The 22,727-nt window shown below is 36.3% G+C and overlaps 1 protein-coding gene across 2 annotated transcripts in view; it reads left to right on the top strand.

The window, feature by feature from the left end:
- Positions 1-367: 367 nt before the first annotated feature.
- The window catches only part of Aggf1 (angiogenic factor with G-patch and FHA domains 1), a 29,743-nt gene continuing 7,383 nt past the window's right edge, over positions 368-22,727 (top strand). For both annotated transcript variants that reach the window (XM_020177885.2, XM_020177883.2), the window contains exons 1-11: positions 368-936; positions 2,947-3,049; positions 4,147-4,349; positions 5,344-5,508; positions 8,082-8,270; positions 11,206-11,536; positions 12,412-12,523; positions 12,966-13,017; positions 16,431-16,532; positions 18,263-18,428; positions 19,816-19,898. In XM_020177885.2, the coding sequence (XP_020033474.1) occupies positions 715-936; positions 2,947-3,049; positions 4,147-4,349; positions 5,344-5,508; positions 8,082-8,270; positions 11,206-11,536; positions 12,412-12,523; positions 12,966-13,017; positions 16,431-16,532; positions 18,263-18,428; positions 19,816-19,898 (1,728 nt within the window). In that variant the 5' untranslated portion in view covers positions 368-714. The remainder of the gene's footprint in view (positions 937-2,946; positions 3,050-4,146; positions 4,350-5,343; positions 5,509-8,081; positions 8,271-11,205; positions 11,537-12,411; positions 12,524-12,965; positions 13,018-16,430; positions 16,533-18,262; positions 18,429-19,815; positions 19,899-22,727) is intronic.

Here is a 22,727-nt window from a genome sequence, read left to right as displayed (position 1 = left end):
ACCTAACGAACTTGCTGTCTTTTTTCCAGGGGGTACGGGGTGGTAATTTAAACTGATGGAATCAGCAGATGACTAAACGGTAGCAGAGCACTAAATTCCAGTCTTGATTTATCATTATCTCTATAAACCCTGGCAATTCATTTCTGGGAGACTCAGTGTTCTCATCTGGAAGCTAAGAAGCTCGGAACTGCACTATACGCAAAACGTTTTCTCAAAAAAAGTTGGCCAGACAGAGACCACATATACAATGGTCTTCCAACACTACCGCCCAAGTACCGCCCCGCCCCTAGCAGGCGGAAGTGCGCATGCGTAGTACTGGATGCTTCCCGTGGTTGGCTAAAGCTGTCTTGGCCCCGCCCACCACCGGCAAAACGCTTCCGGTTCAGCCCAGGAACGGTCCAAGTTCTGCCTTCTGGCTCTCTGGCTTGGCTACTTCTTCAAAGCTCCCTTCGTTGTCGTCGCCTCTAAAGTGCAGCGGTTTCGGGGCGGAGCAGACGGCTGGGGTCGTCCTTGGGCCCTTGGCTTGTGGCCCACAGCCCCGTTCCGCTACAGGCGACGAGTTTCTGGACGTCATGGCCAGGGCCCACCGCGGCCTTCCGGGTGTGAGGCCGCCTTTCGCAGCCGGCGCGCTCCCGTGGCCTCTGGGCCCGCCGGCGCCCGTCTCGGTCTAGGCACAGCCACTCGGCGCCCGCGGGCCGCCTCGCGCCGGACCTCATGGCCTCCGAGGCCGCGTCCCCGCCGCCGTCGCCCTCGTTGTCTCTGTCGCCGCCCACCTCCCCCGAGCCCGAACTGGCCCAGCTGAGGCGGAAGGTGGAGAAGCTGGAACGCGAGCTGCGGAGCTGCAAGCGGCAGGTGCAGGAGATCGAGAAGCTGCTGCACCACACGGAGCGGCTGTACCAGAGCGCGGAGAGCAGCAACCAGGAGCTCCGCACGCAGGTGCGCGCCCCGCCCGGCCCGCGTAGACCCAGAACCGTGCACGCCTGGCGCCGACGGGATGCGTGGTCTTCATCCTCACTTGTCCCACCACCCCGTTTGTAACGTTTCTAGAGTCTGCATCACGTTTGATTGGTTAAAGGGCTGAACTTGAATCGGAATCCCATGCCTGCCACTCACTAGCGGTGTAAATTTATACTGAGCCTCAGTTGCCTATGCAGTCTGAAGGATGGTAGCGCACAGCTGTGGAGGTTAGAGTAAAAGGAAGCGAGAGCCAGCTGTTTTGTGATTTTACAAAACCTTGATCGCCATCCATTGTGTAAGGTTACTATTCTGGGCATGGACCTTTTGGGTTCTTTTGTTAAAGTAGGGAGGTAAAACTGTCTTTGTTTAGGAATCTTAACAGCTTATTCGTTTTCATAAGATGGAGTAAGAACAGATACTTAAAATTGCACTTTAAAAGCCAGCACAATACTTTTTTTCTAGCTTGCTTGCTTGAGCAGTAGCACTCTCCTGGTCAGTTATTTCCAGATACTAATTTCATTCTGTTTTCTAGTTCTTCATAATTTATTGGTACCTTTTCTAAAACTATGTCTACAGAATGGACACTAACACATCACCAGACTTTATCATGCTATTCCTAATTGAGCTATGAAAGTAACTGCTGAGTTGAAATGACTTCTATACCCATTGTGTAGAGTTGTTGACATTATAGAAAGACTTTATTGTTTGCTGAACAGCTGGTTCTTGAATACCTATTAAGTATAGGAATTTTGCTAGGAGAATACAAATATAAAAATAGGAGAAAGGAAGAAAATGACCTCCTTAAACCATTTTATAATTATAAATTGTTAAAGTGCTGCTTGCCTTAGAGATTCTAAAAGAATTGATAAAGTGCCTAGATAATGTGTATGTAATCATTTTTACCTGTATTTAAGCTTATGTTTCTACTGCTAAAGAAATATTTAGAATCTTGCTTTTTAGTTGGTATCATGCATGTAGTGCATTGTCTCACATTGAGATCCTGTCACACTGAGGTGAGTGAAGTGAGGCAGTGTGTCTACACTGTTGTTCTAGCCTGTGCAGCATTCTTTCAAGGGCATTTCAGTGTGTGAGGCACATGGAGTATAGATGCCCTTCTCAGACAGTCACTTTCTCAGTTCCTTTCCACTGCAGATATTTAGTCATAAGGCTAACGAAAAAAAAATGCATTAGCATGTAAATAACATTCATAGGGCTGGGGATGTAGCTTAGTTGGTAGGATGCGTACCTGGTATTCTTGAAGCTCAGAGAATTCCATCCCCAGCACCAAAATCAAAACAAAAGAAAAAAATTGGCATTAGTATATTTAGCGAATAGTTAATTCAGGTGGAAGAACACTGATAGATAATTACTGTGGATAGAAATTTATAGTTTTTAAATTTTCTACATCTTTAGAGAGAACTGCTGACCCTTTAAAATATTAGCCTAATAGCATTCTTTTTTGGGTTGGAGGGGGGGTGCTAAGGTCTGTGCTGGCAATGGAACTCAAGGCCTCTTGCCTCCTAGGCAGGTGCTCTACCACTGAGTTGCACTCCTAGCCCAGAACATTTCTGTTTGTTAGAAATGATTCTGTTCACGACATTCCATTACCTTAGTCTGATTTCTGGAGGAGATAATTTGTTGTTTAGCAAGAAGGATTAAAAGCATCTCTGAGCTGGGCACAGTGGCACACACATGTAGTTTTAGCTTCTCAGGAAGCTGAGGATCACTTGTACCCAAGAGTTTGAGAAGAGCCTGGGCAACATTAGACCCCATATCAAAAAAAAAAAAATTTGTTTTCCTAAAAATTGACTACAAGAGTTGTAAGTATTGTTAGTTTTTTTTGGAAAGAAGCTAGCTGCTCTTGACACATACCTAAAACTTTTGCCAAGAAAATTAATTTCTTATTATATATTATGAGAATGGTATATGTACTGTGTAGCATTCAATTGTTTTATGATTTATTTTTCCTAAAGCCTTGTTTTCTTCCAGGTGGAAGAACTCAGTAAAATACTCCATTGTGAGAGAAATGAAGATAATAAAAAGTCTGATGTAGAAGTACAAACAGAGAACCTACCTCCTTGGTCAATTTCAGGTATTCATATTATGCTAATTCAGTGTTTTCTGTGAATTTAAAATAGACAAATTTCTACATAAATATGAGGACTGTTATAATGGTGACTTCTCTTCATAAATTTGGGTATTTTCAGGTAATCAGTTTGCTCTTTTGATAGAAAAAAATAGAAATGTACTATAATTCCTGTGATTGATATAATGTTGCTAATGTGTTTCAATGGTGCACTCACTGATTCTTTTTTGTTTTTTGAGATGAGTTGCTCTATGTGCCTCAGGCTGGTCTTGAAGTCATGCACTCTAGTAATCTTCCCACTTCAGCCTCCAAGAGCTGGGACTATAGTTGTATATTGCCATACCCAACTCACTGAGTAATTTTTGCCGTTCAGTAAGCCCTTTCCTTTTATGTCTGGCTTTTCTTGTGACCAGGGCCACTTGCTTTCTTGCTGGCGTGTTCCACTTTGCTTTGGTTGTAGTGCCAGTCTCTTAGGTCTTTGTGGTAATGGTGGGCCTACCTCTGTGGCCTCTGCAGTGGTATTATGTTGTAAGGCAAAATAACTAAGCCACTGAGCTTTAATAAATGGAAATTATAAGAAGACACACTCTTTCCTGTAAGTTTCACTTTGTTTCATTCTGTACATACTTCACCTAAATTACTAATGTAGCAATAGTACTAATCTCACATATCTATATAATAGTGTTTTAAGAGAACATCGTGAGAGAAGTTTGATGGCAAAATCAAGCCCCAATAGCTTATCTTTATTTTACTGTCAATTGATAAGCTACAATTTTAAGGCATGTGGTTAGAAGTTAAGAGTTGCTAAGTTTTGTTTTTTTTGTTTTTTGGTTTTTTTTTTTTTAACAGAAAACTACCAATTTTCCTTTGCTGTGGAAAGTATAAATTTGCTTACCTTTTTTAGCTTGTAACTGAGGCACTGAAGTATACAAACTTTGCAGATTTATCTGCACCATTAGCTTTAATCTTTTAAAACATATACAGTTGTAAAAATAATGATCTATTTTCAGTGTATGCTGTTTCATTCTCAGCACCACTGATTTAGAATTAAGCCTGTTTTACACACGGTTTTCTAATATATCACTAATTTGTTTTTGCTACAGATTATTATTATCAGACATACTATAATGATGATAGTCTTCCAAATAAAGTGACTGAACTCTCTGACCAGCAATGTCAGTATATTGAAGCTTCTACTTTTAATTCTAAAGATCAGTCACAAACAGAAAACGATACCTACACTGGTACTGATTTGACAGAATATGTTAAGTGTGGACAAGCAGATCATTTCACCTCTGATTCACAGGTAATAAAGTGGTAAACTTGAAACTGTTGATGCCTGACAACTTCTTTGTCATTAGGTAGAATTCCTTGATCCATCACAACACATAAAAGGCTTATAAGCATTCCAAGTGATTCTCTTGCCTCAACTTCCTGAGTAGCTGGGACAATAGGTGTGTACCACCACACCCAGCTATTGTTTTTAAAAAACAAAAATTACAACTTATTTGCATAGCTGTTTTCCTGTTTTTAATTATGTAAACTAAAAATTTGTCAGTATATTTTGACTCAACTAAAGAACTTTGGGCAGTCCAACACATTTATACCTAAGGTAACTGCTTTTTGAGATGGGGGTCTCACCATGTCATATAGGCTGGCTTCAAATCTTAGGCTCAACCTATCCTCCCACCTTAGGCAAACACTCTACCACAGAGCTACATACCCAGCCTCCCTCCCCTAATTTTTTAATACTCCCTTTATGTCATGTCCTGTCATTGTTCAAATTTTCCTTAATGTTTTATACATTGAGTTTTATGATTTGTTTGAATCATGGTCTTGTGAGTGATATACTCATTTTATCTATCTCTTTTTAAAAAATACTTTTGTTAATTATTGAACAGTCTAGATCGTTTTTATAGAATATATCATATTCTATGTTTTATGGATTGCTTCCTTATGGTATCAAGCATTTATATTTGAATAATTGTTACTCCTTAACTTTAATGTCTTTAAAACTGGGTCAAAGGGTTAGGGATACAGCTCAGTGACAGAGTACTTGCTTTCTATTCAATTCTCAGCACTGAAGGCAGAAAACAAAAAATCTGTCAGTCGAATTAAAGAACATACTAGTAAATATTTTTTTAAAGTGACTCAAATTTTAATTGATAGATATATCTTTCCATTGAAAAAATTGAAGTCATTAGTTAAATGTAGCTTTAGGTCTATTTATTATTTCAAATTCTAACTTAACTTGATATACAGATGTTTTGATTCATTTGGCATGACTATGTCTTCTCTAGGAGCCAGCATCTGCACTAGCAACAGAAGGTGCATCCTTAGAAGGATCATCATTAGCTGAAAGTTTGAGAGCTGCAGCAGAAGCTGCTGTGTCACAGACTGGTTTTACTTACGATGAAAATACTGGACTATATTTTGACCACAGCACTGGTTTCTATTATGATTCTGTAAGTATTTCAGACCTTTTTAATACTGTGTGGTTGTATATTTAGCAACCTGAGTGCAAATACTAAATCCTAAGCTAAAGTAAGGAAAGCAAAAAGTGGCATTTAAAGATTATGATAGACTCAATGGTATTTGACAAAAGAGTTATAAAATAGCTTATGATGCTACACTTCCAAGTTTTTAATTACTACGTAAGTTGTTAATTGTAATTGCTATAGATTAATGTTTTAGGGAGGTTCAGTAACCATTTGCATATAAAATAAACTAAAATGATAGATGTTTTGTTAATAAAAGCAGATTATTAACTGTATTGTAAAATGTTAAAGGTCCTCATCTAATATTTTATCATGGAATTTATAAGGAAGTGAGAATTTTAGACTTAGGGTTAAGATTTTTTAAAATTGTTTTAGTACTTATTTTTATCAACTCACTCTAGGCCACAGGAAAAGACATTTCTTCCTTTGTTTTTTTTTCCTTTTTTCTTAGATAATTTCTTTTGAGATAGGCTGTCTCTTGGCTATCTAGCCTGGCCTCAAACTCTTGGGCTCAAGCAGCCCTCCTACCACAGCCTCCCAAGTAGTTGGGACTCTAGGTGTATGCCTCCATGCCCAGCTAGGGAGATTTCATAAACTCTCAGTAGTGTGTTTATTATTAATTGGTGTTTTATGCTTTGTGGCTTTTAGACATTTCACTTCTAAGGAGTCAGTCTTGGGCTGAGAATATAGATGCAGTTCAGTCATAAAGCAGTTGCCTGGCGTGTACAGAACAAGGGTTTGATCACTGGCACTGGAAAGAATAAATAAGAACAAAATCTGTTAACAGGGGAACTGGGGAATTAAAGTGGAATCAGAAATGTAATGGACTACTGACTAGAACAGAAGCAGAAAATAAAGGTCTTGACTTGTAATACTATGGCTGTTGAAGTCTAATATTTGATTAGATTTCATTCAGGATTCCTTGTCAGAAATGATGGAACTTATACATGTACCTCAGTCTTGAGGATCCAGTAATGTGACCTGTGCTCTGAGGAGTTACTGAATGTGGCCCAGGTGTTCATTGTGCCAGTTATTATAACACTGGTAATTAATCCAGGGAACATGATAATAATATAAACAACTTAGTTAAGATGAGATGTTTCACTAGTTTGTCCATCTGTCATGATGAACTTTTTAAGTCTTTGGTGAAGAGATTTTTCTCCCATGGAAGTATGTTTATTGATGACACTAATAGAAACTAACCAAAAGCTATTACTTGATTTACAGGAAAACACAGTTTCCAAGTTGACATTATTCTTTGTCATTCTTTCTGTATCTTTCCTCCTGACATCTAATTCTATAAATAGTTACATTTTGGAAGTTATAGTTCTGCGTAGATTAGGGACTTTATTGTTTTGTCACTTTCAGTTTTTATTTTAATTAGACACCGTTTTTCTCATATTTTAAGAATGCTTATATATTGAGCTGACAGAGCTAGCAGATTTTAAAAGTTATAAAAGTTCTATGAACTAGAAATAAAGATTAGAAAGGTCCATTCAGTTTCTCAGTTAAGGGAAAGATGGTTAGAACTCTAAATATTTTTGTAACAAATCTTTAAAATGCATGGATTAGAGATGATAAATTGCAGTAATATCATCGATAGAAAAATAAACTATTCTTTTTCAGGAAGTTTTAGTTGCTCAATCTCAGTACACCATAAGATGTTTCCAAGTGTGGCCTGCATGGATTTATGATGTAAATAAAATATAGAATGTTCAATTAAATCTTGGTTATGGAGTACTGACCAGTATCTAATAAATGCAGGTGATTACATACTTTATCTTTCTGGTTTTTAATCCATAATCTGCCAAAATTCATTTGTGCATGGCTTCTCTACTTACAAGTCTTACTTATCTTACTGGAGAATTAATTAGTTGGCTGGCGGTACAGCTCACTGGTGACACACTTACTTAGGCCCTGGGTTGAATCCCCCGCACTGCCAAAAAACAAAAAGGAAAAAAAATTAATTAGTAAAGGTAGTTTGTCACTGTCTTTATGTTGAATGTCATATTGTGGCATTAATAAGCTTAATTTTCTCAAATTTCTTCAGTTACTTTAAGTAATATACATTGAAAGGAAGGTTTGGAAGCTTGTAGTATCATTTTGGAGTTTATAATACTATTTTTGTGTAGTCAGTAAGGAAGAGTAATCTGGAATTGCTTACTATGTAGTTTTTTCAGGGCATGTGTTAGTTTTCATTTTCATGCCTTTAAAGAAGTTTCCTGTTAACATTTTTTTGCTAATGTGTTAAGTTGAATCATACGAAATTGCTGTTTCTTATAAAGTTAAAAAAAATCATCAAAGGCTAGCAATTTCATGTGATTCAATTTAATGTTTAGATATATTTTCACACTAGGAAATTTAGAGCAGATATTAAATGGTAAAACAGTTTAGAAAATTACAAATATTTTTCATTCTGTTATCTTTAATTTTCTGAAAAAATTACTATAAAAAACTTATTATATTTGAATATTATTCAGCATTTCTGTTAAGTTTAGTATTTTCTTGACTTCTGTTAAGTTTATTATTTTTCTTGAAAGGAAAATCAGCTATATTATGATCCTTCCACTGGGATTTATTACTACTGTGATGTGGAAAGTGGCCGATACCAATTTCATTCTCGAGTAGATTTGCAGCCTTATCAGACTTCTAGCACAAAACAAAGTAAAGATAAAAAATTGAAAAAGAAAAGGAAGGATCCAGATTGTTCTACGACAAATGAGGAAAAGGTAATGTCTTCCTAATTGTTAAAATTTACATAATTTTGATAACATAATTAAGCCAAAATTTTTCATAGAACTGAAAATCATTCCATAACTCTGAATTTCAAATATATCCACTAAGGTATAGGAATCCAACAACCAAGAAGAGTTCAGGTGACACAAACATGGACTGTTTTTTTGGTGGTACTGGGATTTGAACTCAGGGCCCTGTGCTTGCTAGGCTGGTGCTCTACCACTTGAGCCACTCTGCCAACCCAAGACTGAGGAGAATTTTAAAAACACTTATGAGGGTGGGGGCAGGGGGAGAAATGACCCAAGTATTGTATGCATATATGAATAATAAAACAATAAAAAGAAATAAATAAAAACACTTATGATACAGTATTAATTAAAATGTGCTATTAGTGCTGTTATTTCTACTATCTAAATAAATTTAGTGGTTTAAGGGTAGGATTGGTAGCTTTTGTATTATATTGTCGATTTTATGAACTTTAGTGATTATTTGATACTTCACTCTGAAAATCTTACAGAGAACATTTACCTAAAATAATACTAAATTCTAAAGTTCATATACGGAATTAGGATTGTACTGGACTTACTTTCTATTCTGTATATGGGGTGCTTTTATTTTTCTGTTTCTCACTGACAGTACCTAGGAATAGAAGAGTATATGACTAAACTACTAAAAAAAGTTTTTCTGTTTGCTTTCAGGATCAGTGTGTTACATACCATAGTAAGAAAAGAAAATGATTCTTTGCTTATTCCATTATTGAATAAAACATTTGACTCATGCCTGTTACTAGAGGTTGAACTGTCTGAAAGGCTAGACTGTGAAAGCACCTCTCACTAGCAATGAGAAGAGAGTATAGGGATCCTCAGTGGCCTTTCCTGACAAGCTAGAGACTGAGGTAGAAAACATGCTGTACCATTGTAGCCTAGCCTGGCGCCTATAGCTGTTCCTCTTTACTACTCTTCAGAGACACATGAATACTTATGGAACTTAGAGAAAATCTTGATGGAATTTTGACAATTCCCTGAGGATTCTAAAAGGTAGCTGTGATGCTATGAGAGACCTGTTAAAACATCCTAATTTCTTTAGTTTTTGATACTTCTTGCATCTACTTTTTCAGGTGAGAATATGTGGAAGGAAAGCAGTAGGGTGAGGAGATGGGAATGAAAAGGCAGTGTGTGTGTGCATGTGTACACGTGCATCTCACAGAATCCCTTTCTTATCTTTTAATGACTATCTGACATTGCATACCAGGAAATACGTTATAAAATTAGCACCTCTGGCAGTTTCATTTGTTTTCCCTGTGTCCAGTAAGTAATAGCAATAAGAAAAAATATAAGATTAGAAACTACTTTTTTAAAAGTGTATATAGATAGATAGATAAACAGACTTTTTTGCTATAATTTACATGATTTATAAAGCTCCTTGCCCTTGCTCTTGTCCTTGGTGAGTGTGTATTGCTGAGAGTGTGTACAGTTTATTACACTGAGTGGTTAGCCAGTCTCCAAACTGAATTATGTTGCTATTAAAAATATGTGTATAAGATGCTCTCATTTTTTATAAAATAACAAGAGTGTATGAATTCACTTTATCATGTGCTAAAGTACGTAGAAAATTGACAGTGTGTTACATATCATAGGAAGAAAAGAAAAGTGATTCTTTGCTTATTCCAATGTTGAATAATGCATTTGTTTATTCTGTAACCTGGTGATTTTTATAGTTAGTAATAATGCTTTTTTTCTCTTGTTGTGCTGAGGATGGGACCCAGGGCCTTATATATGCTAGGCAAGCATTCTACTGCTGAGCTATATCTCCAGACAATGTATTATATTCCTGAAAGCCATTATACCAGTAAATTTTAAGTATTCTCTCCACAAAAAATGTATAGTGCCCATGCTAATTAGGTTGATGTAGTCTTTCAGTATATGACGTATTTCAAAATATGTTGGGCTGGATGTGGTGGCTCACATCTATAATACCAACCATCGGAAGGCGCAGATTGGGAGGAGCATGGGTTAAGGCCAGCCCAGGCGAAGAGTCAGCGAAATTCCCATCTCAGTGAATAAACCTGGCATGGTGGCAGGAGGTATAGGTAGAAGGATCATAGTATGAAGCTGGCCTAGGCAAAAACTCGAGATCCTATCTGAAAAATAGCTAAAGATGAAAAGGGCTGGGGGCGTGGCTTAATTGGTAGCAAGTAGGAGCCTCTAAGTTCATACCCCATTATCACCCCCCAAAAATTGTACATAATGAAAATACATACTTTTTGGTAATTAAAATATAATAGATTTGCTCATTTGTCATAAGAAATGCCAACTTATTCTTATTCAGCAAATTAATAATAAAAGACTTACGCTAGCTTAGTTTAAATTTTGGAATAAGGGAGATAGAAGTATTTAAATCTTTTGTGTATTGTCAAGCCAACTGTAAAGTACTAAATTTTAGCAAAATTACAGTTTTGCCATATTAGGTATGGTTGGATCTTTAAATTCATGTTGTAAGTAGAAATTTTCAAGCTACATTTTGTGTGTATTGACTTGCTAACTGGCTAAAAGTTCAAAAAAAATTTAGACTATCAACATGGGCCAAGTAATACAGGATGAAGGCCTAGACTAGGAATATTAATTAGGACACTGAGCACAGATAAAGGGTCAGGCTTAGACTATCACTGTAAGTGTAATGTAGCACTTGGTTATTGATTCCAAGTGGTGGTTAAGAGGGTGTTGACAATAACTGTAGCATTCTTAATTTGGAAGACAAGAGAATGATAGCGTCATTAAGGGAACTGAGAGGGAAAGTGGGTATTACTATTATTTTTCATTGTACATACATCTTCACTAATTCATTGAAACTTTGTATATGATATAAGATAATAATGTTTTAAATTGTTCTCCCCTGTTGTCACCTAAGTACCTACCTACCTCTTTCCAGGATTTGATTTCGGAAGATCAAAAAGCTTCCAGTGGTGAATATATAAACTGCAGAGAGGCAGAAAATTTTGCAAATGTGAAAAAGAAGGCCAAAATAAACATTCATCACAAAAATAGTACCCCTAAATCCACCTTTCCAGTTAGTGGAAACACTATAAAATCTTCTCTTGATGAGAAGATCTCTAATTCAACTTCGTTTAAAGATGAGAATATCAGAGATAGTGACAGTGAGCCAGAAGAAGGTGAAATTACAGACTCTCAAAGTGAGGATAGTTACGACGGAGATATTACTAGCGAAGACAGTGTCACTGCAGAGGAAATGGAGGATGAAGGTGAGTTAATAACTGTTACTTAATTTCAAATAAATAAGCTAGTCCCACATTTGTCAAAGATATTAATCACGCACACATTATCTGCCAAAAAATGTACTAATTATTTTGATATTATTCATAATTATGTGAGCTACCACTTGGTAATTTTTAGAAGGTAGGATGTGAAAAAAAACTATTAATACCTGAACCTTAAGAAAGTGTCATTGTATTGAATAGTTTCAGCAGAAGATAAAATCAAGCTTCCAAAATTCTAAGTCTATATTATGGCTATCTATATTTGAGTGGATTAGGTGTTTGTAGTCTGCCTTTGCAATTAAATAAGAAAAAGTAAGTTGCCTTTAAAAAGCATAGCTCATGAATTCAGTTGCATAAGTGTTAGGGTGAATGTAACATTTTTTACTTGAAGACAGACAAAAACACAGAATGCCATATTACAGTAATCGCATTAGTTTTGTTCTTTTGTTCTTGAAGCATAGGATTTCTCATTTTTAAAAAAATTTTTCTGGCTTAAAATAATTTAAAAATATTTGGGAAATTTTCAAATTCTAATATCTTAAGATTGATTTTTTAAATTATTGTGATAGATGCTAACTGTGTTGCATACCTTTGGTTACTTTAATAGTGCTATTAATCTTTACTCATTTCTATGTATGACATAGAGTTTAAGAAGTTTGTTTTAGTCAAAATTAAGATAATTTTTGTGGTGCTATGACTTAAACCTAGGCTCTCTCATGTATTAGGCTAGTGTTCTACAGTAGCTGCATTTCCAGCCCTGACCAAGGCACTTTTATTTTATGGGTGCCTCCTAGTTATCCATGCGAAAAAATTTTTTCTTAGAATTTGAATTTATGTTTATTTACTTCTTTTCTTGGTAGATGAAGAAAAAATTTGGCCCCCGTGTATAAGAGTAATTGTTATTAGATCACCAGTGTTGCAGATAGGATCACTTTTTATCATTACAGCTGTAAGCCCTGCTACAATTGGAAGGTAAAAATGGCTAATATTATTATATGATTCTTTCATTAATTTCTGAAAAGCTTTGTAGAATATTGTTTTATATGTTATGATTGCAAAGAGAATTAGGGCAAAAAAGTCAAATCCAGTTTGAAGAAAATAGATGTAAACAAATAATTACTATGCGAAAGCCTAAGAAATCTACAGTAGCAATTAGGACGTTTGTCAGATTTGCACTTTAGCATCCATTAAAAAAAAATTTCATCAAAAATTAGAGATAAGGGCAGAACACTTTCTGCCTGGAAGTGAGAGGGTGCGGGAGAGAGGGAAGGGGTGAGGAGTAGGGGGTAGAAATGGCCCAAACATTGTATGCACATACGAATAAACGAAAAAAAGTTTTTTTTACCATGTCTCTTTAAATACTGTTTTATATATATTTCAAAAATTATTAAAGATATTTTACTTAACTCTACAGAGAAAAAGATATGGAGCATACTCTCCGAATCCCTGAAGTTGGTGTCAGTAAGGTAAGACCTTTGATTTCCTAAGAATATCTCCCTGGGGCAGAAACAATCATTCCATAAAAAGAAAAAAATAAAACCTGGGCATAGTTCGAAGCCCATCTGGATTGTGTAATAATTTCCAGGCCAGCCTGGGCTATATAGTAAGACCTTGTCTCAAAAAAACAAAAATAAAAAAATAAAAAGTTATAACAGTAGAAAACCTGTTAAGGTTTTAATGAAAATGCTAATATTTATTGTAGTAATGGTGATGAAGGCAGAACAGATTTGTTTAATCCAGTGCTTGAGAAAATGAAATTCTTTATCACAATTTGAATAAACTAAATTGTGGGGTTTTTATTATTTTCTGAAGTGGGGTCTCCCTATATTGCTCATGCAATATGGAACTTTTGGGCTCAACTGATCCTCTTGCCTCAGCAAGCAGGTCACCATGCTTGGCTAATTGTGTTACTGCTCTTTGTTTGTTTTGTGGTATTTTGGGTTTGAACTCAGGGCCTTGCATTTGCCAGGTAGCTACTTTACTACTTAGCCATGTTCCCAGCCCTAATTGTTCATTTTTTGAAAGCCTGAAGTGTCAATAGAAGATAGGGATTTATTCAATCTAAGTATTAAAGTGGTACCTGTTTAATACATTTATTAAGTATGTATGCTACATCTATGGCATTTCAAAAATAAATCACACCTGGATTCAGGTTTCTTTAGTAGGCAGTTATTTTGAGCCCAAAGTGTTTTAGAATCTATGAATCTGTTGTCTACTGCCTGAGTGGAGGCTCTCTTTCCAGCTCTCTCAATTAAGATTCCAGTGGCTTCAGGGAAAACCAAAACCAGTATTGCAACTTAAAACCAAAAAATTTAGCTGCTGGGGCTCTTTTTTTTTTTTTTTTTCGTGGGACTAGGGTTTAAACTCAGGGCTTCAAGATCATAAAGCAGGTGCTCTATTACTTGAGCCACACTTCCAGCCCACTGAAATGCTTTATACCTCATATTTCTCTGTTTTTTATTTTACTTTTTTCCTGTCATTTCTCTTCTTCTCCCTTCTTACTGTTATCTTTCCTTTTTTTTTTTTCTTCAGTGATGGGAATTAAATCCAGGGTTTTGTATATACTAGGCAGCATTCTACTATTGAACTATACAACCAGTACCCATTTTGTTTTTATTCAATAGAATGTAAGATGAACCAAAAATAGGTTTTATGTGGTTTTTGTCTATTCAGATAGTTTCCCATCATTAGTTTGAAAATCTAATTAGCTTCACTTTTTGGGGACTCATTCAAAGGTGGAGGGAAATCCTTATAATCTTAACTCTAACCAAATTGTCTGTCTTTTTTACTTTAATAGGACCCTTGATTCTCTTGCCTCCAAAGAAACTCAGTCTGTAACTTAAGTAGCATAGGAGTTCTTTGCATCTAATCTAAAATGTAGTTCATTGGTGGCATTTTTGGGTGATTTTTTTGTTTTTGTTTTTGTTTTTCTTCTTTCTTTCTGACTAATACCCATTGATGGGGTAAATAATTTGTTGGAAAAATCAGCTTGGTAGTATATAGAACGTATTCAGGTAGATGAAAAATACTAAATTAAAAAAGTTATATTAATGTCAGGGGAAGAACAGGAACTAAATATTCAAATATTTAAACTCTGAATGGAAGACTGAGTTTAAAATATGGTAAAAAGTCATAAAAGATAAGATAATTTTGACCAAGTGTGAAGCTCTTATATGTTAGAAGCAAATTTAAAAGGCAGAGAAGGACAGCCACAACATATAACAGATTTATTTTCTCAAACCCCACTGTGACACCAGTAGGTAAGTGAGCAAAGGATATAAAAAAGCAATTCATAGTAGAGGAAATAACACAGTTCATACATGAAAAGCTAATCTAAGAAATACAGATGAAGCCAACATGTCAGTTTTCATTCAGTGTATTTATTAAATATCACTCCTGTTGGGAGCATAATTTAGAACAGCTTCTTGGAGTAGGATTTGGCAGTGTAAAAGACTTGATATAGTTATTAGTCCAGATAACTTAATTGGAAAAATAATACAAAGACAATTAAAAACATTATAGAGAAAGACCCCCAAATGGCTGATAAATACAAGGTTTTTGGTGGTAATCAGAAAATGCAAATTAAAATCACAACTAGTTCATTTCAAAAATTTGACAGTACTTTTTTACAGGGCCTCCCATTTGCTAGGCAGGTCCTCTACCACTTGAATCAAAACCCTCCCCACACCCAAGCTCTTTTTGCTTTAGGTGTTTTTCACATAGGGTCTTGCTTTATACCTGGGTCAGCCTGTACTGCGATTCTCCTAATTTATGCTGCCTGTGTACCTGGGATAACAGAAGCACGCCACCATGTCCGTGGTTAAGGTCTTGCAAACTTTTTGCCTGGGCTGGCCTTGAACTGTGATCCTTCCAGTCTCTGCTCCTAAGTAGCTAGGATTACAGGTATGGCTGTATTAAGAGTTTTTAATGAGCCAAGTGTGTTAGCGTACTTCTGTAATTCCAGCTACTTGGGAGGTGGAGGCAAGAGGATTGTGAATTCGATCCCCACCGGGAAAAGTTGATGAGATCTGATGTAGAAAAAGCAAAAAACAGTAGGGCTGGGAGTATGACTCAAGGCTCTGGGTTCAGTCCTCAATATTATAAAAAATGTCAGTGATACAGACAAGTACTTACTAGATGGAAAGAATGCAATTGTGTATACGGTATCAATTAGATTTAAAAAATAGAAAAGGCAGGATGCATAATAAATTAATAACGGAAGTTAAAGGTATAGTTATAATATAAATGACGTTTCTTTCTATTGCCGCCATATTTCTACCAGAAGTATGAAATAATTTATATTCAGAACAGAGTATTAAAAATAATGGAAGTTGCCGGTGGAGTGGCCCAAGTGGTAAGAGTGCTTGCCTAGCAAGTGTGAGGCCCTTGAGTAAACCCCAGTGCCAGCAAAAATAAAAAATAAAAAAAATAATAGAAGTTAAGCCAGACATGGTGGCTCACACTTGTAATCCTAGCTACTCCAGAGATGGAGATTTGGTAGATCAAGATTTGAGGCCAGCTGGGGCAAAAAGTTTGTGAAACCCCGATCTTAACCAATGAAACCATGTGTGTGATTGTCATCCTAGCTACACAGGAAGCATAAATAGGAAGATCGCAGTCTGGGCCAGCTGGGGAATAAAAGTGAGACCCTATTAGACAAATACCTAAAGCAAAAAGGGCTGTAGATTTAGCTCAAGTGGTAGAGCACCTGCCTAGCAAGCAGGAGGCCCTGAATTCAAACCCCAGTACCACTAAAAAAATAATTGAAGTTAAATCATCAGAGACTAAAGTCACATCATTGTACCATGGAGACATTGTTACCTAAGGTTTTAAAAAAATATATCATACTTTGTAATTGCTTGATTTCTTTTCTCTTAAGTTTCATGCTGAAATTTATTTTGACCATGACTTACAAAGCTATGTCCTCGTGGATCAAGGCAGTCAAAATGGCACAGTTGTTAATGGAAAACAGATTATTCAGGTGAGTACATATGTATTAATTACCTGTACTTTATTATTAAAACTGAAGTGACTATTAAAACTGAACTGAATTTTTGGATTGGTGGATTGACTGAAGTGGTAGAGCCTAGTAATCATGTGACCCTGAGTTTAAACCCCAGTGCCACCATTTAAAAAAAAAAAAAACAGAATTGAGCTAGATTTTTTTTTTTTAATGATATTTGTTGCATATTTTATTTTTTTGAGGTGCTGCAGGTTGAATCCAGGGCCTTGAACATTCTAGGGACGTGTTCTGCCTCTGAGCTGTAGACTCAGCCTCTGTAGATTCTTCATTTTTGGTGATACTGGGGTTTGAACTTAGGACCTCATGCTTGCTAGGCAGGTGCCCTACCACTTGAGCCACTCAGCCAGCCCCTGAGCTAGATTTTTTTTATTCCATTGGGTCATACTCATTATAGATACCATTTGGTTCAGAACAGAGTTTAAGCCCCAAATGTGTTACATGGAATTTCCAGAACAGGCTGAAAAAGTGTATAATTAGTGTGCACTTGGCTGTTGAGTGTTGACTTCTAATTATGTGTCTATATCATACTTTTAGATATGAATATACTGTAAAGCTAGTTATAATAAATATTCTTTGTCGTTGTTGTTGTTTTGGTGGTACTGGGATTGAACTCTTAGCCTCACCACCTGGGCTATGCCTCCAGCTCTTTTTGCTTTTAGTTATTTTTCATATAGTTTTGTGCTTTTTGCCTAGGGGCCAGTCTCAGACTGCAGTCCTCCTAGCTATGCCTCCCATGTAGCTAGGATTACAGGCATTTAGAACCATGCCTGGCCCGTTTGTTGAGATGGGTTTTTACTACTCCCCCCTCCTCCCCAACTACAGACTCTTTTTTTCCTATCTCTGCCTCCTGAGTAGCATGGATTGCAGGCATGAGCCTGTACACCTGTCGTAGAGTAAATTTTTTTTTTCTTAGCAATATTGCCATGCCTTCAGTTCATTTTTGCTTTAATTATTTTTCAGATAGGGTCTTGTGTTTTTGCCCAGGACCAGCCTCAGATGCTCTCCCCCTACCTGTGGCCTTCCATGCAGCTGGGACCATAAGCACACTACACCATGCCCAGCTTATTCATTGAGATGGGTTCTCACTAATTTTTTGCCTGGGCTGACCTCAAACTGTGACTCTGTACATCTCTGTTTCCTGAGTAGCTGGATTGTAGGTGTCAGTCACCATGCCTGGCTAGAGTAAATATTTTTGTATCAACTTTTAGGTGCTGTGGATCAAACTCAGGGCCTCTCATGTGCTAAGCAAACCCCTTACCACTGAGCCACACCCACAGCGCTTTCCTCCTTATTTTTAAACTTCCTTAGTGGAAATATTGCTAGACTTTAAACTTGTTGAAACTAGATGTTATATCTTTTATCTCCCTAGCACATAGCAGTGTCCTTGGCATTGAAATTAGAAAATATATAAGAGTGTGGAATGGGCGAAGGGTGGTCTTACTCTTAGCCTTCATAAATAAATACGAGTTATCAGAAGAAGAGGAAACAGAGCCATAGCTCACATACTTGTGCTCTTCTCCACCACTTCATCTGTCTGACTGATGGCTTTGTGTGTTGGTAGTAGGTTGAAGTCCAGAGTTAAGCATTTCTGGAAGGAAGAGTTCTGATAAGAATTATAAGTTGTTTAACATTACTTACAGAACGGTGACTGTTCTGGATTTCTGTTTCATGAAATTTTTCTCCTCTAGCCAAAAACTAAATGTGATCCTTACGTACTTGAGCATGGAGATGAAGTGAAAATCGGAGAGACTGTGTTGTCCTTTCACATTCACCCTGGCAGTGACACCTGCGATGGCTGTGAACCAGGGCAGGTTAGAGCTCACCTCCACCTTGATAAGAAAGATGAATCTTTTGGTATGTGAAAATATTATTCAATGTTGGTATGACTGATACTTTGTTAGAAAAGAATTTACTTAGTGTTCTTAGAAGGTATTAGTCACCTGCTGGCTTCATATCTTCTTGATATAATATGTATTGAGATGCACGAAGCTTCCAGCCTCATGTCTAGTGGTGTGGTAATGGATTGAGATATATTTGTATTTCAGTGAGCATTATCACAAGACTGAGCAATGGCTGAGCTTAGTAAATTATGATTACAGTTGACTTTTTCTAGATAATGGTTTATATAATTGCTCTCTGACTAGAGGAAGGATATTAACTAGCTGTTTTTGCTAATTTAGCTTAATGGCCTTTTGTAACAAACTACAGGTATAGCTGAATGTCCTTTGAGAGTAAATGTGCTTGAAAATTGCTAAGAATAAGTCCATTTTATCTTGGTGGTGGTGGTAGGGATCAGACCCACAACTAGGCATGTAATTCTACCACTGAGCTACATCCCCAGTCTGCCCTTGTCATATAATATCAAAATAGAAAATAATGGACCGAGGCATTAAAAGCTGTTGGTTGATATATTTTCTATACTATTGATAGTTTATGGTGGTATCCTGCCTGAACATACTGATATTTTTTATAATAAGTAGCACTGCCTGCCTGAACATACTGATATTTTTTATAATAAGTAGCACTGCAGAGTATTACCAAACTGCTTTAAACTCACTCATTTAAATTTCTTCAAATGTAAAATACATGCCTTAAGCTAGTAAGAGGTAATCTTTTTTTTTTTTTCAGTTACACCAGTTTTTCCTATAAATACCCAATATGCACATTTATTTTTTGTTTTCTGGTACTAATTTAGAAATGAGTATATCACATTATATAATGTGCATGTTGGATTCTGTGACTTTTACTTTGTACATGTTCCTTTGGATATTTTACTTAATCTACATTTGGTATTCTATTACAGTAATCATACTGAAAAAATTGAGATTTGTCAATCATATTCGAAATCACAGTTTTTCAATGTGATTGATGGGTGGCTCAAGCAGTAAGAGTGCCTGCTTGCCTAGCAAGTGTGAGACCCTGAGTTTAAACCCAAGTGCCACCAAAAAAAAAAAAAAAAAATTGAGATTTTCATTGTTTATTTTTTTGGTATCTGTACTGTTACCTTCCCATAATATGTGATTTTTGATTTGCTGTTCAATTAAGTCTAGTTACCAAAATTCTGAAAGGTCATTGTCATAATCTAAGATCCTTTATAGTAATGTTTATTTGAACTAATGATTAATCTGTCTGGGGCCTTGTACTATTGACGTGCTTTTTTAGTTAAGTAAAATTAATATTTTCTACAAAGTCTCTCAGATTCAGTGAATTTTTTTAACCAAACTCACTTTTTTCATTTTAGTTGGTCTAGCATTAAGCAGGGAGGAAAAGGAGTTGGAAAGAAGAAAAGAATTAAAGAAAATACGAGTAAAATATGGTTTACAGGTAAGGATGTTAAATACTGTTCCATATGTTAAAGTGTATATATGATTTTGAATGAAAATGCCTTCAGACATGCTGAGTACATTCTATATAATAAAGAGCTACTTAGTGTGATTTTGAGATTTATGTAATTCCTACTAATTTTGTATTCATACACTAACAACTGCTAAGGTTGCTGTAGAAAATTATATAATATGGCCTACAATTGAGTTGACATCAAACTTTTAAAAACTTGCATTAAGATGCCTTAGTAGAACAGAAGATTAATTCTTTCTGACTTCAAGACTTATTATAAACTGTAGTGATTAAGATAGTATCATATTGACTTAAAGATAAATAGCTGGATAGAACAAATGTATCCAGAAACAGATCCGTGTTTTACATATGGAAAACTTCATTTTCAGTCATGATGTAATATCAGGTTGGTGGAGAAAATGTGTTTTTTCCCAACAGACAGTGCTAGAATAAATTGAATGGGCATATTCAAAAGAAAGTAAACCAAAAGAACAAACAAAAAAATGACCTGAAGGTGTATCATAGATATTAATGTAAAAAGTAACATTTTTAAAACTCCTTGAACCTTAAAAATATAAAAATATTAGACACAGATTTCTGAGATACTCAGTACTCCAGACCAGCCATCAATTTGTTCTTAAGGATTATGCTTTTGGTAGAGCACCTGCTTAGCAAGCACAAAGCCCTGAGTTCAAGCCCCAGTACTGCAAAAAAAAAAGGAAAAAGAAACCAAATTGATAATCTATACTTCCTCAAAATTTAAAACTTTTTCAAAGACCACTAAAAGAATGAAAAGACAGCTATGAACTTAGAAAAATACTTTCAAGTCACCTAGAATATATTTTAAAACTCTCAATGAGAAAACAACAATTTAAAAAATGAGCTTCCTTGCACAGTGGTGTGTGCTTGTAGTCTCAGCTGCTCAGACCAATGCAGGTGGATTGCTTGAGCCCAAGACTTAGTTCATGACCAACTTAAACATAATAAGGCCTTATTGCAAAAAAAATTAGATTAAATTAAATTTGAAGAAACGCTTTACAAAGAAGATGATACACAGGTGGCAAGTAAACATGAAAAACTTACTAGTCATTAAGGAAATGGGAATTAAAGCCATAGTGAGATACCCTACATATGTATTAGTGCTTAAAATTTTAAACTATGTTGGAAGGGATGTGGCAGAACAGAACTCGTATAGTACTGGTGGGAAGGTAAAATGGTACAATTGCTTTAGAACATTTTAGTAGATTTTTAAAAGTAAAAGGGGGCTGGAGGTATAGCTCAGCGGTATAGCACTTTCTTAGCATGTATGAGGCCTTATGTTTGATCCCCAGCACCACAAAGAAAAAAAAGAAAGAAAAAGTATAAGATACACTTAGATGATTCTCCATTCTACTTCATAATATTTACTTAAGAGAAATGCAAGCATATTTTGATATAAATTCTAGTAAATATTCATAGCTTCTTATTTTTTTTGTAATTGCCTCAAACTTGGAAACTCAAATGTCCATCATACATGAATAAACAGACTGGTACAGTCCTATGGTAGAATATTATGTAGCAATAAAAAAGCAAGAACTATTGATGTAGGTTCCAACCTAGATAAGTATCAAAGTAATTGTGAGTGAGAGAAGCCAGATAAAATGAGTACATACAATATGTTCTACTTGTGAACTGTACCCTGGTTTCCAACTTTTCTGAGCACAATGAGACAGAACACACTCATACACAAGTTATAAGATAGTCAGCAAGGGACAGCAGAACCAGTGAACCAGTCCCCAGAGCCCAAAAAGCTGTCTTCCAGTGAATGGAGGATCAACTCTGTGTGTCTCACCTGCCCTGCAGATGAGGGACCTCAGAAAGCAGCCTGTCGATCTGTGGGACTATGTTGTAACTCACTAGGCTAAATTGTTGAAGGACATCTGTTTCTAGGCAGAATCCCAACTGTTCCAGTCAGTCCCTCCAAATCTCAGGGTGTTACCTTCCCAGCACATTCCTGTCATTCTTTTATTTATTTATTTGTTTATATATTCTTTTTGTTTTTTTTTTTTTATTCATATGTACATACAAGGCTTGGGTCATTTCTGCCCCCACCCCCTCCCTTACCACCCACTCCGCCCCCTCCCTCTTCCCCCTACCCCCTCAATACCCAGCAGAAACTATTTTGCCCTTATTTCTAATTTTGTTGTAGAGAGAGTATAAGCCATAATAGGAAGGAACAAGGGTTTTTGCTGGTTGAGATAAGGATAGCTCTACAGGGAGTTGACTCACATTAATTTCCTGTGCATGTGTGTTACCTTCTAGGTTAATTCTTTTTGATCTAACCTTTTCTCTAGTTCCTGTCCCCTTTTCCTATTGGCCTCAGTTGCTTTTAAGGTATCTGCTTTAGTTTCTCTGCGTTAAGGGTAACAAATGCTACCTAATTTTTTAGGTGTCTTACCTATCCTCACCCCTCCCTTGTGTGCTAAAGCTTTTATCATGAGCTCAAAGTCCAATCCCCTTGTGTTTGCCCTTGATCTAATGTCCACATATGAGGGAGAACATACGATTTTTGGTCTTTTGGGCCAGGCTAACCTCACTCAGAATGATGTTCTCCACTTCCATCCATTTACCAGCGAATGATAACATTTCGTTCTTCATGGCTGCATAAAATTCCATTGTGTATAGATACCACATTTTGTCAATCCATTCGTCAGTGGTGGGGCATCTTGGCTGTTTCCATAACTTGGCTATTGTGAATAGTGCCGCAATAAACATGGGTGTGCAGGTGCCTCTGGAGTAACCTGTGTCACAGTCTTTTGGGTATATCCCCAAGAGTGG

This window comes from Castor canadensis, chromosome 6, assembly GCF_047511655.1.
Source record: "Castor canadensis chromosome 6, mCasCan1.hap1v2, whole genome shotgun sequence".
Taxonomy (NCBI): domain Eukaryota; kingdom Metazoa; phylum Chordata; class Mammalia; order Rodentia; family Castoridae; genus Castor; species Castor canadensis.
Note: the sequence above shows the minus strand (reverse complement) of the source record. Positions and strands in the feature narration are given on the sequence as shown.